General features: G+C 33.5%; 1 protein-coding gene across 5 annotated transcripts in view; it reads left to right on the top strand.

The window, feature by feature from the left end:
- LOC143200544 (uncharacterized) overlaps window positions 1-17,902 on the top strand; it is a 235,392-nt gene that overhangs the window by 161,272 nt on the left and 56,218 nt on the right. For all 5 annotated transcript variants that reach the window (XM_076410986.1, XM_076410984.1, XM_076410987.1 and 2 more), the window contains exon 8: window positions 4,421-4,549. In XM_076410986.1, the coding sequence (XP_076267101.1) occupies window positions 4,421-4,549 (129 nt within the window). The remainder of the gene's footprint in view (window positions 1-4,420; window positions 4,550-17,902) is intronic.

The following is a 17,902-nucleotide window of genomic DNA, read 5'->3' on the forward strand; positions in this document are numbered from 1 at the left end:
GGGTGCATTTCCAAACCTATAGATACATATTCTCTTTCCGTGAGCTATTTAAAAGACAACCTTTTTGTAACAAGTAGAGGAATGGCTAGTAATTTGGATATGTTTTGTAGTAAACGTAATACAGTTTGACTAATCATCCCAAAATGTGTTTTTATATATTTACATATTATAATAAAAATACTCATTATATGAAAGAAAGAAGAAAAATAAAAAATTTCTGTTTCCAACTATTACGCTGGTAAAATGGAATCCGGTTTCCAAATTATAATAATGGAATAAATTTTTCCAAAAAATCGCATATATAATATCAACTACTAACAAGATTGGCACTGAATCCAAATTTTGGCCCGTTGATGGCTAGAGTAATTTTTGAAGCAAAAAATGCAACAAGCATCATCTTGTCTTGTGGGCTGGGCAGGCTCGGGAAAACTTTATGGAACGATACTCTCACCTGCTGAAGAAATAGATGATTCCGAAACCAAAGAGGTAGATTATGGGTTGTTAGGAATTCTAGAAAAGTTTGCTTTTCTTTGCCTACCACCCTGTCCACGACTTCTCCTCCCGCCTTATCCTTTCTATGTGTCTATACACTTGATGAACTCCTCAAGTTGTTGTTTGTAAGAAGATCCGTTTAATAATATACCGTCAGAAGACTTGCGACCTGATTTTTTATTCTTTGATGTCGGCACCGGTAAGATATTTTCAGGAAGAACAACATATTGCCATCAATCATCTGGGGTATAAGGAAGTTAACATGAGTAGCTTGAGAGTGGTTTCACCTGAATTTGCCATGTAGTCAGCATCAGTCATTCCGTTCCCATTCGTCTGAGTTACTCTTAATCCATTTACAGCAATAGCTCCAGTTCGGCATCTGAGAAAAGCACGCACCAGCAATTCAGCTATATTATAAAGGGTCAATATTCGATTAGAACTAATTAAGCACTGTCTAATTTCGTCACTGTAGTAAGTTTTTAAGTGTCTCATAAAGGTCCTGTCAAGAGTTTGCATTTTGTGTGTTCAATGTGGGCCTATATTCAGGACTATTCATAAATATGTAAATTACATAAAACATAATCATTTATAAAACATTTCATTTATATTTACCAAATAACAATTTGCAATACTCTACGCTTTATATGAAATCATAAAAACATGATTTATGTTTTGCAAACCAATCCTTAATTACAGAATTTCCCGACCATTTGTTGGAATGTTTTTGCTGGATTGCTGTTTCTATCATGAAGAAGAATCTGCAACGAATTATTAAAAAATATTATGATTTACAAAACCTAATCAAATGTTTCTAATTCTATGCTTTATCTTTTTCCATCAACTTTTGTTTTCTTTATACTCTTTTTGTCGACGTTTTGCTAAGGGTGACCTAATGTTGCCTTTTGAAATATCTATATCTGTACAAAAATTGAAATAATAGTCTCCTTAAATTGTATTATATGCTATGGAAGTTGCCTTGGATTTTTTTTCGTGGATTATCCTTATACTAAGCCTTATCTAAATCCTATGTTTCGTTATCTATGGATACTTTCCAAACTAACAGTTCGTCTGAAATAATTCTACTAAATTCTGTTTATATTGGAAAAACTACACACCAGAGCTAACATCAAGGTATGTAGATATTTTCTTTTCAGTGAATACAAAGATATTTTGTTTTTTTAATGTGATAGGTTCTACTTATAATGTCCATACTAATACTCAGTGTAGCTACAATACAATAAAATATTTCCAATAAAAACCCCAAAAAGCGGTATAGCGTTTCCCGGAGACGACAGTAAGTACCGAAAGCTGTGCGGGCTGCTCATGAGCATTCATTCGAAACCATCTTGGCAAATTTCACAGCTATGCGTTGTTATTTACAGGCGAGAGTTGTGGTTAGGAGGTACTTTTTAGGTTTATTTTATATTTACAAAAGTTTGTTGAGGTAATATGATTATTTATTATTTAATACTAAAAATTAGCAGCAGAGAATACGAAAATAAGTGTATAAGGCGTGGATTATTAGTAAATTATTCTAATTTTATAGCACTGATTTTATAAATTGCTATGAAATAACGGGATATTTATCTTCATTAAGCTGAAAACAAGATCTGTTTTAAGATTATAAGCATAACTTTTTGATTTTTTATATATTTCAAAAGATTACGTTAAAAAATATCAAGAATGTTTGGGATGGTACAGTATAAGATGTAATTAATAAATACTAAATGATGATTTACAAAACCTAATCAAATGTTTTTCAATCATTTTCCATCAACTTTTGTTTTCTTTATAATCTTTTTGTCGACGTTTTGCCAAGGGTGGCCTAATGTTGCCTTTTGAAATATCTATATATATATATATATATATATATATATATATATATATATATATATATATATATATATATATATATATATATAATTTCAATTTTTCTGCATTATTTATCCACTCCAATTTTAACTTATCAATTTATTTCACACCTTCTGATAATTACATCTTATAATCTTATATAGTCTCCTTTTACCAACTATGGGTATATCTGACCTGAACGTGTAGTTTAACCTAGGCTCCGAATCACGGCCCTCGGTATTAAGCCTACCAACTGGCGAGTGGCCAACTTAGAAATCATCCCAGAAGATATCTGGTCTAATCACTGTCGTGACTAGAACCATTTTCGTTATCGCATTTTGCACTCTTGCCTAGGACAATCACAAATATTAAATAATAACGAACATAAATTTACCACTATGCCCCAGCAGGATTCGAACCCGCGACTATCGTAACAGTGGGTGGACCGTCCTATCCCCTTTAACACTGCGCCAACCAAGCCGGTTATAACAAATTTTATTGCTATAAAAAGAACAACTATCGAATATCAAATAACAAATATCTAACACAATTTTTAACAAAGGAGAAAATTGTACCCAAATTCCAATGAACAAAAGGGTGGTGGGTTGCATTTATATCCTCATAATATTTACAATAAACCTTTTTCCACGCCATCTATGAGATAAAGTTCTAGGTGCATTTTTTTCATTTTGTGGTGGTTTCCTTGTAGGCTTAATCCTAATTTTGTAAGTTTTCATTAATTATCCTGATACTGACTCCTAAAAGTGCGAAAATCAATGAAGTAATATATTAAGCTTTCGGTTGTGGTTGTATTAACATTTGATTGTTGGTAAGTATTATTGTTTTTCCATCTTACGTTCTCCATTTGGGCTTTTTTTATTAAAATCTTTGAAGCATCACCTCGGTGTTTTTAAGTATTCCGTTTTAAGAATATTAATCCATTGATTTCAATATATATATATATATATATATATATATATATATATATATATATATATATATATATATATATGTATATATATATTCTATTACCAAGATCGTTATCCTCATTTGCTTCTTCCGTTAGTCCCTGTGTATATTTTTCTTCAAATATTTTTTAAATTTTTTTCTTGCGATTTAATAAATTCAATTTCTTCTAGAGCACTTGCTAGCTCTTTTACCAAGGAATTAGCGCCTATTCTCTCCTTATGCATATATAACATACTAAATGCACATGCTTACACAGATATTCTTTGTTGTATATTCTAGACAGCTACATACATATATACGCGCACAAATTTTACGTATTCTACTATATAGTATTTTACAACTATTTTAACAAGTTCGATTTACATTTACATTGTATGTTTTATTTTGATATTATACTTCAGATTTGCCTGTATCTTATCTAAGTGTATTTTATTTCTTTTCGTATTGACTGTTTTTTTCTCTATTAAACAGTAAATAGTTATATTACCTCAACAAACTTTTGTAAAGATTAATCTGAAAAATATCTGCTAACCATAACTCATGCCTGTAAATAACCACGCGTAGCTAGGAAATATGTCAAGCTGGTTTCGAATGAATGCGCATGAGTAGCCCGCAAACCTTTCGACTTTTCCTGTCATCTGTTTGCCGTTTTATAAACTGTTATTACTAATGCCTTGAAGAATTTTGAAGAGATTTGGCAACCAAATTACTTTTGCAGTCTGATTCGGTTACATGTTCAAAATGGCAAGCAAAATATTGTCTGGTGTTATAACGAATTTACAAATTGCGGCGGGCAATGCTTATACGTATTGATAACGTAAGTTCACTGCTTCTTTGAATAATCTATTTTTATATATCAAAGTACATTATTGTTATCAGGATTTCTGACGGCCGCGATTAATAAATTCTTAATTTTCCGAAAGTTCGAAGTGTAGTTGACTCGAGGAAGATTACATTGAACGCGGCTGCCGCCCATTTTACTGATTAAGCGTTTTTAAAATGATGAAACTTTCTTTTTCACCGCCCGGATGTATGCCGGGGCCCGGCCACTAGACAGAAAAAAACTGGTAATTTTTCAACCGCTGTTAATTAATTCATTTTTTTACAGGTCTCCACGGACCTAAGGGAAAACCGGGAAGACCCGGTATTAATGGAACGCCGGGGCTACCAGGAATTACGGCTTATGAATATCGTAATAAAAATATATCGGCCCTGCTCATACCGCCATCTATTGCCGGTAAGTGTAATTAACTTTATTGGGATTATCTTGAATGTTAATGAGAGAAAACAGTGTTACAATTAAATACAATTTATTTTCTTTCTTCTTCGTGTAAATAATAAAATAAATATAACAATATAAATATATATAAAAATAATAATAAATATATAACCAAAAAAAAAGACAAGAAAACAAGTTTAATTAAAAGTACAAATATGTGCGTATGGTGAAGATAAATTATGAAGTGTGTCTTGAAGTCTTGCATTAACACCGATTCCATCCTCGGATCCAACTGACAATTGAGCAAAGTATCTGGTGATGAATCAACCGTTCTGTTCGATGTGAACTTGTTTACAGATGTTTTTCGAACATTTATTCTGCTTTCTGAGCATATAGGTTATGGTTCAAACCACCGCGGAGTGCAAACGTACCCTTCAGAATACTCTGTAGTATACTAAACGTCTGACTTACTATTGGTGTTATAAAAGTGCCGGTCATAAAAAGTGAAAATCAGCCTCAAGCATTATAGGATGAGAACGTGATTTCAAATGTGAAGTTTTGAACGTCAATTTTATTTGTTTTTATAAACTAGGCTCTACCTTCTAGAAATTTTCTTTCTTATTTTCGGAACGGTAAATCGAACGAGTAAAATATAAGGGGCGTAAATTTAAATTAAACATTTAAACATTAATTAACTTTAAAATGATGGAGTGGGGCTAATTTCAATACATAGTGGCTAATTCACGACACATTTCTGTCGATTCATCAATGGAATCAGTCGCTCTTCGAAGTAACGAACATCTGCCAATAACTGAAAACCCTTGAAATCATCAAATGCCAGAATGAAACATCGTTAAAAACAAAAAGGGCTCGATCAGTCCGGAAGAACAAGTCGTCCGAAAACAAACAATAATTAGCGATTATTGGCTTCAAAAACCCATCCAAAGATACAACAATTTCAGTGCACAGGTGAATGAGACAGAATAAACCCAGAACAACAAAGAAAACCAGTCAAAAACAATTACCAGACCACCCCCAGTAACAATATAAAAGGTAGGTGTTATTAAACATCTGCATGACCTGCTCAAGCCAATATGTAATAATTACACAATAAAACAACCGAATTTAAAACAATGAACATTCAACTATTTGACCCTGAACACTTCAAAGTGTTAATAAAGGAAGCGAACAGTAGAAATGCGCATGATATTTTTCGACCAAAGTGCGAAAAAACATTTAAATTTGCCATAAAAGGAATACATTACGCCATAGATTCAAACACAATTAAAACAGCCCTAGCTGAGCAAAGTCACAAAGTTGTAAATATAGACTATATTATGCAACAACAACAAAAGAGCCACTGCCAATATTTTATACTGACTTGAAGCCCAATGAAAATAATAAACATGTTGATAAGATTAAATATTTGGATAACAATATCAGTAAATGTGAACCACTATACACAAAAATAATCATCCTACAATGCACCAGATGCCAAGCATATGGGCATACCAAAACATATTGTCGCAAGTTATATCGATGTCTGAAATGCGCAGAAGAGTATGCGACTAATGCTTGCATGTGCAAAACACGTGACGATAAAGTAAAATGCGTCAACTGTAAGGGTGACCATCCTGCATATTATAGGGGATGCCTAGTCCATAAATTCAATTCTCAGCAACACAGTCTGTAGTGCAACCTGTATGTAGATATCGTTCTTAAGCAACTGCAGCAAAGAACCTAGTAGTATAAGAGAACAATATTGATAACATTATTAGTAAAACATCTGAAGTCATGAGCGGCCAGAAAATACATGCAACCCTCCTGTCAATAGTAAATTTGATCACCGAATTTCTTCTTTAGAACTGTGTGATATTATAATAAATTGTACAAAAGATCGATTTCATTTCAGTGAGCATTAAGTAACTGCATGACTTTTCATTTTGGAGCACTTTGGAGATTATTGTAGTATATTTCCTGACGATAAAATCATTTCCGTATATTCCGTTTAACCCACACTGCAAAAAGAACGATAATGAACTGAACTGTTAATTATTTATTCAAGAAATGAATACAGAACATTATATGGCGCACTACATCATCTAAAATTTTAATAGCAAACAATCTAGGAGATACGCCGAAGGAGACTATATAATTATTAGTAATCGTGGTAACAAATGACATATAAATATCATAGGCCGAAAGGTGTATCTCAACACTAAAGTGCATCATTACGTTTCTCAGAAATTCATTGGCCGAAGATAGTTTAATAGCTCTTTCCATGCTATCTATTGAAAACGAGTTTATCTCCGAAATAGACAATTTTAATGACAAAGTTATTACCAAATTTGCTAACAGAAAAGAACGTAGAGCGGGCTGGATTTATAAAAAATAGGTTAGTTTATTTTTGCAAAAACTGCAGAACACCTTCTAGCGATGTTGAGGCATGTCGAATTTTAAATCGTGGAAGATGTACAGATGTTGAACATTGGCGGGGTACCAGCAGCGCCAACTAGTACGCGATAACGAATATCTGGCAACCCCGAGGCGTTTTGAATGGTACTTTCATTCATTCAGTCTCTGACCATCGTTCAGTTCAGACGTGCCACCATTGACTGCCCAAGCATCGTCTCCAAGTAACACCGCTGCTATCCGTTTTATCTATTGTTATTTCTATATTTTTATAACTTCAATAAAATAACGGTCATACCATGTGAACAACCACTGTTTCATTTCGTGTTACCTCCATTCACCGAGCCAACTAACTACCCTAAAATCTTAAATTTTGTATCAGGCTCCTAGATCTATCTAAACTAACTTATACATAACAAAAAATACATTTGTCCTTAAAACCTAATAAATAATTCGACTATAATTACGCCATAATTGCAAGAGGCAGATAGAAAAATTAAGCCAAGTTAAGATGAAGAAACTAGTTATACTCTTTTAAGTTTTATTCCCCGGAAACTTTACACGTTTTTTACAAAATCGATGATTTATTACCACATCGTGCGGACCACTAAACTTCGTTTTGTGTTGTGTAGTTCGAAATTTTCTTAATTTTCACGCTCGGTAATCTAAGTTCGGCGGAAAAAACCTGGCGAATGATTAATCGAGATATCATACTTTGCCCGCTGATTGATAGCGAATGGTCTGGAAACACTTCACCCTTGCCCATCTGATTACAGGCCTATCAGCCTTCTCAGCGCCATTTCGAAGCTTGCCGAGAGGGCAATACTCTACGCTCTCAACTCTTTCACAAAGGAAAACAACATCATTCCAGATGAACAATTCGGCTTTCGCGCTCACCACTCATCCGTCCATCAAGCTTCCCGTCTGGCTGCACACATCCATCATGCTCTTGACCAACGTAAAAAGCTTGGAGCAGTTCTTCTGGACCTAACCAAAGCCTTCGACAAGGTCTGGCACGACGGATTGTTCGCAAAGTGCGTGCGGTTAGGCCTCCCAGAAGACCTAACCGCTCTCATCAAGTCCTATCTCTCGGACAGATCTTTCCAGGTCAAGATCAGGGCGTCACTTTCCAGTCGTAAACAAATCGATGCTGGCGTACCTCAAGGTTCCCCGCTGGCCCCAGCCTTATTTAACCTCTTTATTTCAGATATGCCGAGAAAAGAGCATATTGACGTCGCCTTTTACGCTGACGACACTGCTTTCTTCACGGCCGCCAGGTTCGAAGTTACAATTCATGAGCGTTTACAGAAGCAGCTCGATCATGCGGTCAAGTGGTTCAAATTCTGGAGGTTGCAAATCAACCCCCTGAAAACCCAGGCCATCATTTTCCACAAGAAGCGTTACGCACTGCGCGTCTCGCAACTTAAGATCGACACCGCAATAATTCCATGGCTGGATAACGTCACGTACCTAGGTCTTCACTTCGACCGGCGGTTCGGTTGGCATTCCCAAATCCAGAAAGCAATCCAAAAAGGTTCGGGGATAGCAAACCTGCTATCTCCTCTGATCTGCCCTTCTAGCAGGCTTCCCATCTCCATCAAATGCTTATTTTACAAGATGTTAATTCGGTCCGTACTCCTCTACGGATCTAATGTCTACTTCAAGTTTGTTACACCCAACCAGGTCAAACGGCTTCAAGTTTTCCAAAATAAGCTCCTCAGGAGAATATTAAACGCTCCATGGTTTGTCAGAAATAATCAAATCCATAGGGAAACTGACACTCCAGAAATCAAGCACTTCATATCTCAATCATTCCACAAACAACAACTCAGCTCGAGTTCTTCTGAAAACGCGCTTGTTCGCAAGCTGGTCGACATGCTGGGAGCTTAGCACCGCGTCACCACTAAGCTCTCCCCCTTTTCCAGGCTGAAACGACCTCATCCGTCGCTACAGTCATAACTTTTGCCCCCATACAACAGTACCCAGTTGTGTGTTAACTCAGGTTCGCGAATCAATAGAATCGCCGGGCTCTCGTGCCCAATAACGGCTGCCCGATCAGCGGGTGCCATATCCCCAAATTTAATGCAGTAGCAGTAGTGATCCACAGGGGTCAACTGTGAGGCGGTTTCGGTTTAGTGTATTGGTAAGCCCAGAGGCAGTCCCACATAACCCGGTCCAACTTGTCACTCCAGGGCAAGTCTCCGCGACCAGGTATGCGTCATGCATTCTACCGCCTGGTTTTTAGGCCAGAACAAAAAAAAGAAAAAAAAAACTTCACCCTTGCCTTCAAAACTATACACCTGGGAAATTCTCCTGCATCGTGGCAGTATTAAACCGTCGTGACAAATGTACGGTGTTAAGATCCGGTTCAAGGGATACTGCACGTAGAGAAAAAGAAGGGCGCAGCAAGAATCTTGTTCGAAAGGGGTTCTGTTTTCCTGCTTTTCTTTTATTATAAGCTTTTATTTGCTTTCATGCTACAACTTTATGTGTGATGTGTCTCGAACAGATGGTGTGTTTTCGTAAATTGAATCCTGCTGTACAGATCCTTTTATATACTCGTATATAGGATTTTTAAGGTCTTTAAGTGTGATTTTGTTTTTTTTGCCTTTTTTATGTACTGAATATTTGCATTAGGGACTAAGGCTTTCCTTTGTTTTACATTTTTTTGCTAATAAATAAAAAGGACTAGAAGTAGCAACGCCCACATTTTATTTTTCGATAAGCTAAGGGAAATTATATCTGAATATACACATATTATGTAATTCAGTTCAATTATCAAAGGGTTGTAGGTTTGACAACCACTATATAGCTACTAACCACTGACTACTACTCCCTGGAGCCTCTCATCTTTGGATGCAATCCAAGTTGTGTGTTATTTTTCGGAACAGATAATTATCCGAAGCAGCAATATCTGGAGAATACGGATGCTGTGGTTGGACGTCTAATTTCAACGTTTCAAGATATGTTTTAATTTTTTAAGTCACATGCGGATGGACGTTGCCATCTAACAATATTGTTTGTTTTTTTTTTCAACCATATAGATAATACGCTTCGTCGTGGTTGAGGAAACATGAAAAGGACATCTCAACAGGCTTGGGGTTGTAAATGCAATATAATGAATATACTTTCGATCTCTAGTAGCAATGCGATGCACAAGCCCATTTCTATTCTGCAATTGGAGTAGTTATGACACGTGAAAAGAATGCTGTTCAAAATATTTGGGATTTAATTCATACGGCAGCAAATATTCTTCTTTTAGAACTATTTGAAGACTTTTAATTGATAAAAACGGCTTATTAAATCACTTCTAATGAGTGCATACGTTATCGCTTAATTTTCAAACATAGGTTATTGGTTTGACAACTACTATGTAACTACTAACCACTGTCCATTACTATCTGGAGCTTCCCATCTGTGGATACAATAGATAATAATCCGAAGGAGCATTATCTGGAGGATATGGATGCTGTGGTTGGACGTCTAATTTTAACGTTTCAAGATATGTTTCAATTAAGCCGCTTAAGCCACATGCTGATGGACATTGCCATCTAACAATATTGTTTGGTTTGGTTCAACCATATAGACAATAAGATTTGTCGTGGTTAAGGAAACGTTCTAATTAAGCAAAGTTAAGATGATCCTAAAATCTCTATTATAGCATCTCAAACAACACTATAGTCCAGCGATTTATTTTTATTTCTTATCACGATTGTTAATATAAGTAAGATAACACTGTTCAATAAAATCACTGCTTCTGATTGTGACAATGATGCACGCCAAACACAACAAAATAAATCAATAGCATCATAAATTACTAATATGAAAGAACATGTGAACGTTGCTTATTTTTCTCCATCGACACTTAGAACTTGTTGGTTATTGCTCTGCATAAACATGTCTCTATAAGTTAGTTATTTCGTCTCGTTCTTTAGTTATTCCGTTCTACCAGGTTTATACTATATATATTTATATGTATATTACAACTTTAAAAAATAAAAATATGTCATCGTGGCATGCGTTTTTCCTGTCCTCTTCATATAATATTTACTCAAGCTATTTACATCAATTATTAAATTAATTCGATAAAGAAAATAAAACAAAATTGTCATCAAATATAATATATATGAAGCTGGGGAACAAGTAATTTCGATGGTTTCTAATAGGTGGTCGAAAACTTGCATGTCTTCAATAATTCTTATTCATTGAAACTATGCCATGAGAGGCCGTATTATAATATTCAAGAGCTAAAATTTCTGTTACAAATGTAGGTCCGTTCGTTTACTTCATTCGACAAAAGTTATTGGGTTTTCATCCTATTTTAAAAATTCAGTGCTGGCTCATCGAAAATTGCATGTTCTTTGTATTGATGAATGACTAAGTGAACGTCAATATCAGAATTGCTTTACTCACCTTTATTCCGGAAATTCGATATTAAAGATAGGCCTTGAAACAATCGTTGAAAAATCCCATGAAAAGGCCGAAATATTACTGACTTAGTATCGGTCATAAAACAATCTTAAATCCTTTACATAAAACTGTATCATCAAAAGTATCTCCATATTCATGTTCTACATGAATTAACAGTGAAAAAAAATCGAACAATTTTTGAAGCGAATAATAAAGCGGACGATAAATAATAATGAGGAAAATGTCCGGAGAAAGAAAAAGAACATAAGCAGTTACTTACTTGTTCATTTGTTATATACGATAGTGAAAATTTCTTGATATTTACAAAAGTATAACAAAATACTACTGTTTTACTTGTAGTCGAAGAAATTAACAAATTATACTAATCTCACTAATCATTGTGAGTATATATTACTGACACAAAGTTTCACACAATCGCATAATGACAGCTAATGTAAAATGTAACTAGTTATTTAACACCGTTTGGTAGAATTTGTTAAATGTGTATATAACAATATTGGTCCTGGTGATTATAACTAAATTAAAATATTACTATATTGTTCACTTCCTTGTCGTCTGTTCATCATGAACTGCTCAAACCTGACCACATCACTAATTTGACTCTCTACTGTCAACAATTAATCTGATTGAAGTAGAATAAACGACTAGAATTCATCAATATCCAAAGCGTTGCCTTACCTCAGAACAAAACTAGCCCACACATAGCTTAACGAATGGGCAGTAATTGAGAATAATTGACTGAAGGTTTTGCAGCATTCACCGTATAGCCCAGAGCTTGCCCCGCTCGACTACCATTTTTGTCCGATTGTTGTTAAAAGAATTGAAAATATATTAGCTCAATCTTACGTTCAGACTAAAGACGCTAATTCTACGGTGACGGGATTATAGTAACTTTAATGTCAGTTAATTATATTTTTTTAAGATTTGTTTTCTTGTTGATATAATTAAAGAGAATGTACAATAATTTGTTGACTGTTGATATAATTAAAGAGAATGTACAATAATTTGTTAACTGTTGTTCAAAACATATTCGTTGTGAAGTTGTTTTGTCAGGATTTGGTTTACCTTTTTCGCCGCTTTTTTCGTAAAGGTAAATAAAAGAAGATCGCGTGACGACAAAAATAAAAATAGATTTCAGGTGTATTGCTTTGAGGGTTTGAAACTGGCGGAGACATCGCAGTTTATATTGATCAAGCGTAATAAAATCAGGCCTGTCTCCCACTGTGTGCATATATAATGGGAAAAGTCAGGTAGACATGCCTGGAGACGTGTCAATAAACAGAATAGAAAAATATAAAAAGTAAAGAGATCCGATACGAAATTGTTGATGTAATAGTTCGAAGCCACGTGGAATCCAAATAAATTGCGGTGGAATGGGACAAACTAGGGGTTTTAAATAAAATTGGTTTAATAGTATAATAGCGTGTAATCTTCGGCTTTCTCCCCATTCTGTAATTCTCCAGCGTGATGCCTCTATCGCTCAATAATTTATTAGGCACTGATAACCCTTACTACCTATATATTGGAGATCCCAAATTACGTAGTTATAGCGCAATTTATTGTTCGATTCTCTTGGTGATACACGTAAACAGTTAAATCGCTTGCCTTGCTGCCAATAACGTCGTTGGACGACTTGGAATCTTGCTATAGATGCAATAGAGGTTTGTAATATTATAATATTTATACTTGAGGCTCTTCACAGGTTCAACAAGTTAATCAGTAGATCGAAGCACAAAAAAAATCCAAAAAGGTGAGGGGTAATTAAAATAAAATATATTCTAATAGAAATTTGAGAGAGATATGAATACCGATGACAAACCACTGAACAACCTTGGAATTTTTTCAAAAACTCATTATTGAATGCAGCAAAATGGACCTATGAATTTAAAAAAAAAACATCTCATCAAAAGGGAATAACTAAAAATTCAAGTTAAACGAAAGAAGAAAACCTGGAGAAATTATCTCCATTTAAAGACCACTGGAAATTCCTAAATATACAAAAAAGCATATTAAGAGTAAAATGAATTATACAAGCGAACAGATGGACACAGTAAAAAAAAAACGAAAAATTTTATACGAAACTTTCGAAATTTGCAGGACAGATAAAGCATATGTTTAGAGGCACATAAAGATCGCTGAAAGAGACAACAACTGAAGATGAACAAATAATAGCAGATATGAAAGGAATACATTCAGGAATTGTTTCGAGCGCTGGAAGGAACATACGAAAAAATATACCGACCAACAAGAAAAGAAAATGAGAACATAAAGGAGATAAAATTTAACAAAAGGGAAACCACCGTGTCAAGATATGATAGCAAAAAAAAATGGGCCAGAAAGCTATTGAATTATTATTGAAAATTTACAAAGGAATATGAAAAAAGGAACAAATCCTACATGATTTTCAACTAGCACTTATCGTTTCGATAAAAAATCAGGTAAAAAGAAACTAACTAACTCTGTTGTATAGTTATAAATATATAAGAGCAAAAAAAACTAAGAGCAGTGGTCGAAAAAACTCAGTGAAAGAGTCACAGAGCGGATTCTTTCGGAAGACAAAATGAGTAAAAGACAAATAGTGGAAAGTGTTTAACACCAAAAAAAAAACAGATATAGCTAGCAATCCTATATTTTAAAAAGGATTTGACAGAGTAAGAAGAGAAACAGTATGAATAACCCAAGAAATATATAGGATAAGCATCCATTATTAACAGATATTATGAAATAAAAAATCCTTAAAGCTCAAATAGGATTAAAATAAGACCGAAGTTTAAACCTAATCATATATATATATATATATATATATATATATATGGATAAAAAAAATGTCAGTACTGTCACACCTACAGAAAATCCTAAACAAATTTAATATAACAATAAGAGAATACAGAATTATAATAAATAAAAACAAAATGAAAGTTTATAATAAATAAAAACAGAATGAAAGTCATGGATATGAGGAAGCCAGAAGTAATAAGTATCCAAATTATGTAATAGGTTTTTGATAATAATTGGTTAATGTTTTCTTATTATAGATATTTTTAATGCTTCAGTAACGATGCCAGGAAAAACAGGAAAATTGTGTTTTAATGAAAAAATATATTTATTTTTTTATTGTTTACAATTTTTTTTCATTTGAAGAAATATGTTAGTTAATTAAAACACAGTGTTGTATTATATTAACATTGTATTAATAATATTATATTTCGTATTATTTAATATCCCAGTACTAATTTCTTGAGACCATCAATAAAATATCTGTTTTAGTTAACTTCTGGACATCCCTATATTTTGCCAATAGTATTGAGTTTTTCGATTCAAACTGCTCCACCCACGTCTTATAAAGAAAATGTCTGAAATACAGAATATAAACTGAAAAAATAGATTGAAAATTCGTAGTATTGTTAAACCCCATGGTATATCACAAATGAGAAGATCCATAAAAATCTAAGGGTGCCAATGGTTAGTAAGGGAATGAAACGGTTTGTGGAAAAACGCCAAAGTGACTTTATGTGACATTGTTGTCCAGGTACTATAAGCACTCGACAACAATGGACCTATTTGGATATTGAAGAAACAAAACCTCTTTAACTAATGTAGTTAAATGATGTGTGGAAATTGTGTCAATTTTAAAACAGTGTGGAGTGCACCAGTGAGAGTAAATCCATCAAACGCTATTTAAGTTTGGGTTTGAAGTCTTATATCTCAACTTTAGAAAGGAAATATTTTCAGGTACTTGTAGTTAGTATACATGTACCATCTGCTACTTAAAAATAAGATCTACTTTTAAGATCCGGTAATAAATCTGAATAAAAGAAAAATGCTTCCAACAAATGTGTTTAAACTGATATTTGAGAAAAATAGTCTAATTGTCTCCAACAATTCTCAAATTTTGTATTTACCGTAGTAATTCTTATTTAAGCACTATGCTTGCATGTGAAGGAATATACAAATCGATAGTAGGTTGGTCAAAGATTTACCGCACTTTGGTTGGCCATCGATATTTTCAAAGGATGCTAAGATCGCTAAAAGACCGGATGCTGAGTGAAAATGATCATTTAACATAGAAACAAAAAAACGGTTTGTTGAAAAAATTCTTTAATTCGTGTATATAACGTACCGTACGAAACGTACCGCTCACAATCAATCAATAAGACTCAACAAATACTATTGAAGAACTACAATATTTTTCCAAACCCCAAAATAACACTTCGATGTGCTGGTTTTCAGCCCAGAGAAGACAAAATAAAAGAGAATTTCCAGTGAGAAATTAAGTTTAATTTAGGCAAATGCAACAAACAATAATTTTGATTAAATAGTTTTTTTCGATATTATTGATACATTCTCGAAACTGATTTGACAGAATTTGAAAAATTAATGGCTTCATAATGGAAACCAAAACCACATGGAAGAATTACAACACTGAAAAAGGGGATTTATACAATAAATGTTATATTAAAAATGCCGGAAGCCGTTTACCATCCCGTTTATATTTGACCAAATAAGCCGAAATATTGTATGCATTAGACTGCCGCGCTTTTCTAACTGCGGGGGATTCACATTCGTTCGAAACAAGATGAAATACATCATTATTAGTACCACTCTAAAATACGAATACGCCATAAAACACCCTTTATAAATCTGAAGCATCCTAAAATCGGATGCATTTTTAATAAAGATTTTATGCTACAATTGAAATTTATAGACGCTCGGCACGGCTAAGCTTTTAAGAGTTTTACCATTCCTTCTTGTTCAGGTGTAGAGCGTAAAAAGTACCAACATAAAAAACATCAAAAAGTTTTTCCTTTCTTTCGCTTTTGTTTACGTGTAGTGGGCAAAGTATATTTCAGATATATGAAACATTAAAAGTCAGATACTCGAGTGGCCTCTTCTCCTGGCTATTGTTTTTTTTTCGGGTTTAATATATTTTTCACTAAATTGAATCAATTTTTCATTGCAATAACTGCTTAATTTCGTCTAATACATTAATATTTGCCGAAACGTCGTTTTTTTGAAGTAAAATGTAGAATATAGATATAGAGTAATAAAGATAAAACTCAATAGGGATATCTGAAGAAAAGTTTTGCTACGTTAAACTTTCAGATGGAGGTTCAAGTTAGGTTGGCCATTCAATTAATTGGATTGGTCGATTTAAATCTCCATTATAGGCACCTGTAGGAAAAACATGTTGCTGTGAAGACATTTGATTGGCTTCTTGACAAAGTTTGGTACGCAGGTGTGGCAGATGTCAGCCCTGACGTTACGTTTTATTGACCAATGAAGTTTAAATTAAAAACAATTTAATTTCTGAAATAAATTTAAATGCATCTATAAATATATATATATATATATATATATATATATATATATATATATATATATATATATATATATATATATATATATATATATATTGTTTATTACCACATTATGTTTATAATTACACCTTGTTATTATATTTAATATTTTATCTGGAAGATTATTATGGAGGGTACAATTAAAAGGTAGGTACAATTAACGAGTTATTTATAATTAAATGCAAACTATTACAATTAATTTCTTTTCTCAAAAGTTTTACTAAACAACTGGAGGTATGCACTACGGTACAACTTATGATGAGGGCTTTAAATAATTTTTCAAACATACTAGCCGAAGGATGTATATTCCTGAATCCATGAGCTCTAATAGATCCAAATTGGTGGTGATTTTAATACTAAATAATACAAGATCGGGATCTAGAATACCGATAACTAAAGGCAATAAACTTCATAAAGCATATGTCAACTAGAAAACCAATTTATTGGGCGATTGATCCAGAGAAAACCCCAGATCTGTTAAATTCCTTTATAGTTAGAAGTTGATATCACACACCGAAGATTCAGACACTGAGTGAAAATATAATAAGCAAAGAACAAAATCCAACGTTAACAAACAAGAGAACAGATTGGGAAGTATTTGTTGAAGAATTGAATAACAGAATTCAACTAAATGTAAGGGTACAATTAACAAGGAATAAATTATTCAACAGAAATCAAGGAAATATTAACTGAAAAACGAAAGCTCCGAAAAATAATTGCAACAAAATAGAACATCTGAAAATTAAAATATTTAAATATATTATTTTTCTCTTTTTAGTATTAGATATTTACCCAATAAATTACGCAGTTATTTTATTAAGTATTACAATGGACAGCCCAAGTAAACGCATGAGGAAAAATAGAAATAAAGAAACAATGATTGAAAACAAGGACAGTTTTAGGCCCTGGGGTCCGCTAGGTGATTTAAGAAATATTCCAAACAAACTAAAATAAAAGGGGTTGCTGCCCTATTGGGAGTCGAACCTGCGACCTCCGCGTGTGAACATAACGTTCTAATCATTACCTATATAAACAATTGCCCACAACGTTTCTGCGGCTTCTCATATTATATGGTTATTGCTTAAAAATCAAACTGAATGGCTTTTACACTGAACTATTTCCAGTTTTCCGTCACCTCAGTTCTGCAATAATATTATATCCAAATATCCGA

The sequence above is a fragment of the Rhynchophorus ferrugineus genome, unplaced genomic scaffold, assembly GCF_030347505.1.
Source record: "Rhynchophorus ferrugineus isolate W39M unplaced genomic scaffold, kcgeb_rfMv2 rfM8, whole genome shotgun sequence".
Taxonomy (NCBI): domain Eukaryota; kingdom Metazoa; phylum Arthropoda; class Insecta; order Coleoptera; family Curculionidae; genus Rhynchophorus; species Rhynchophorus ferrugineus.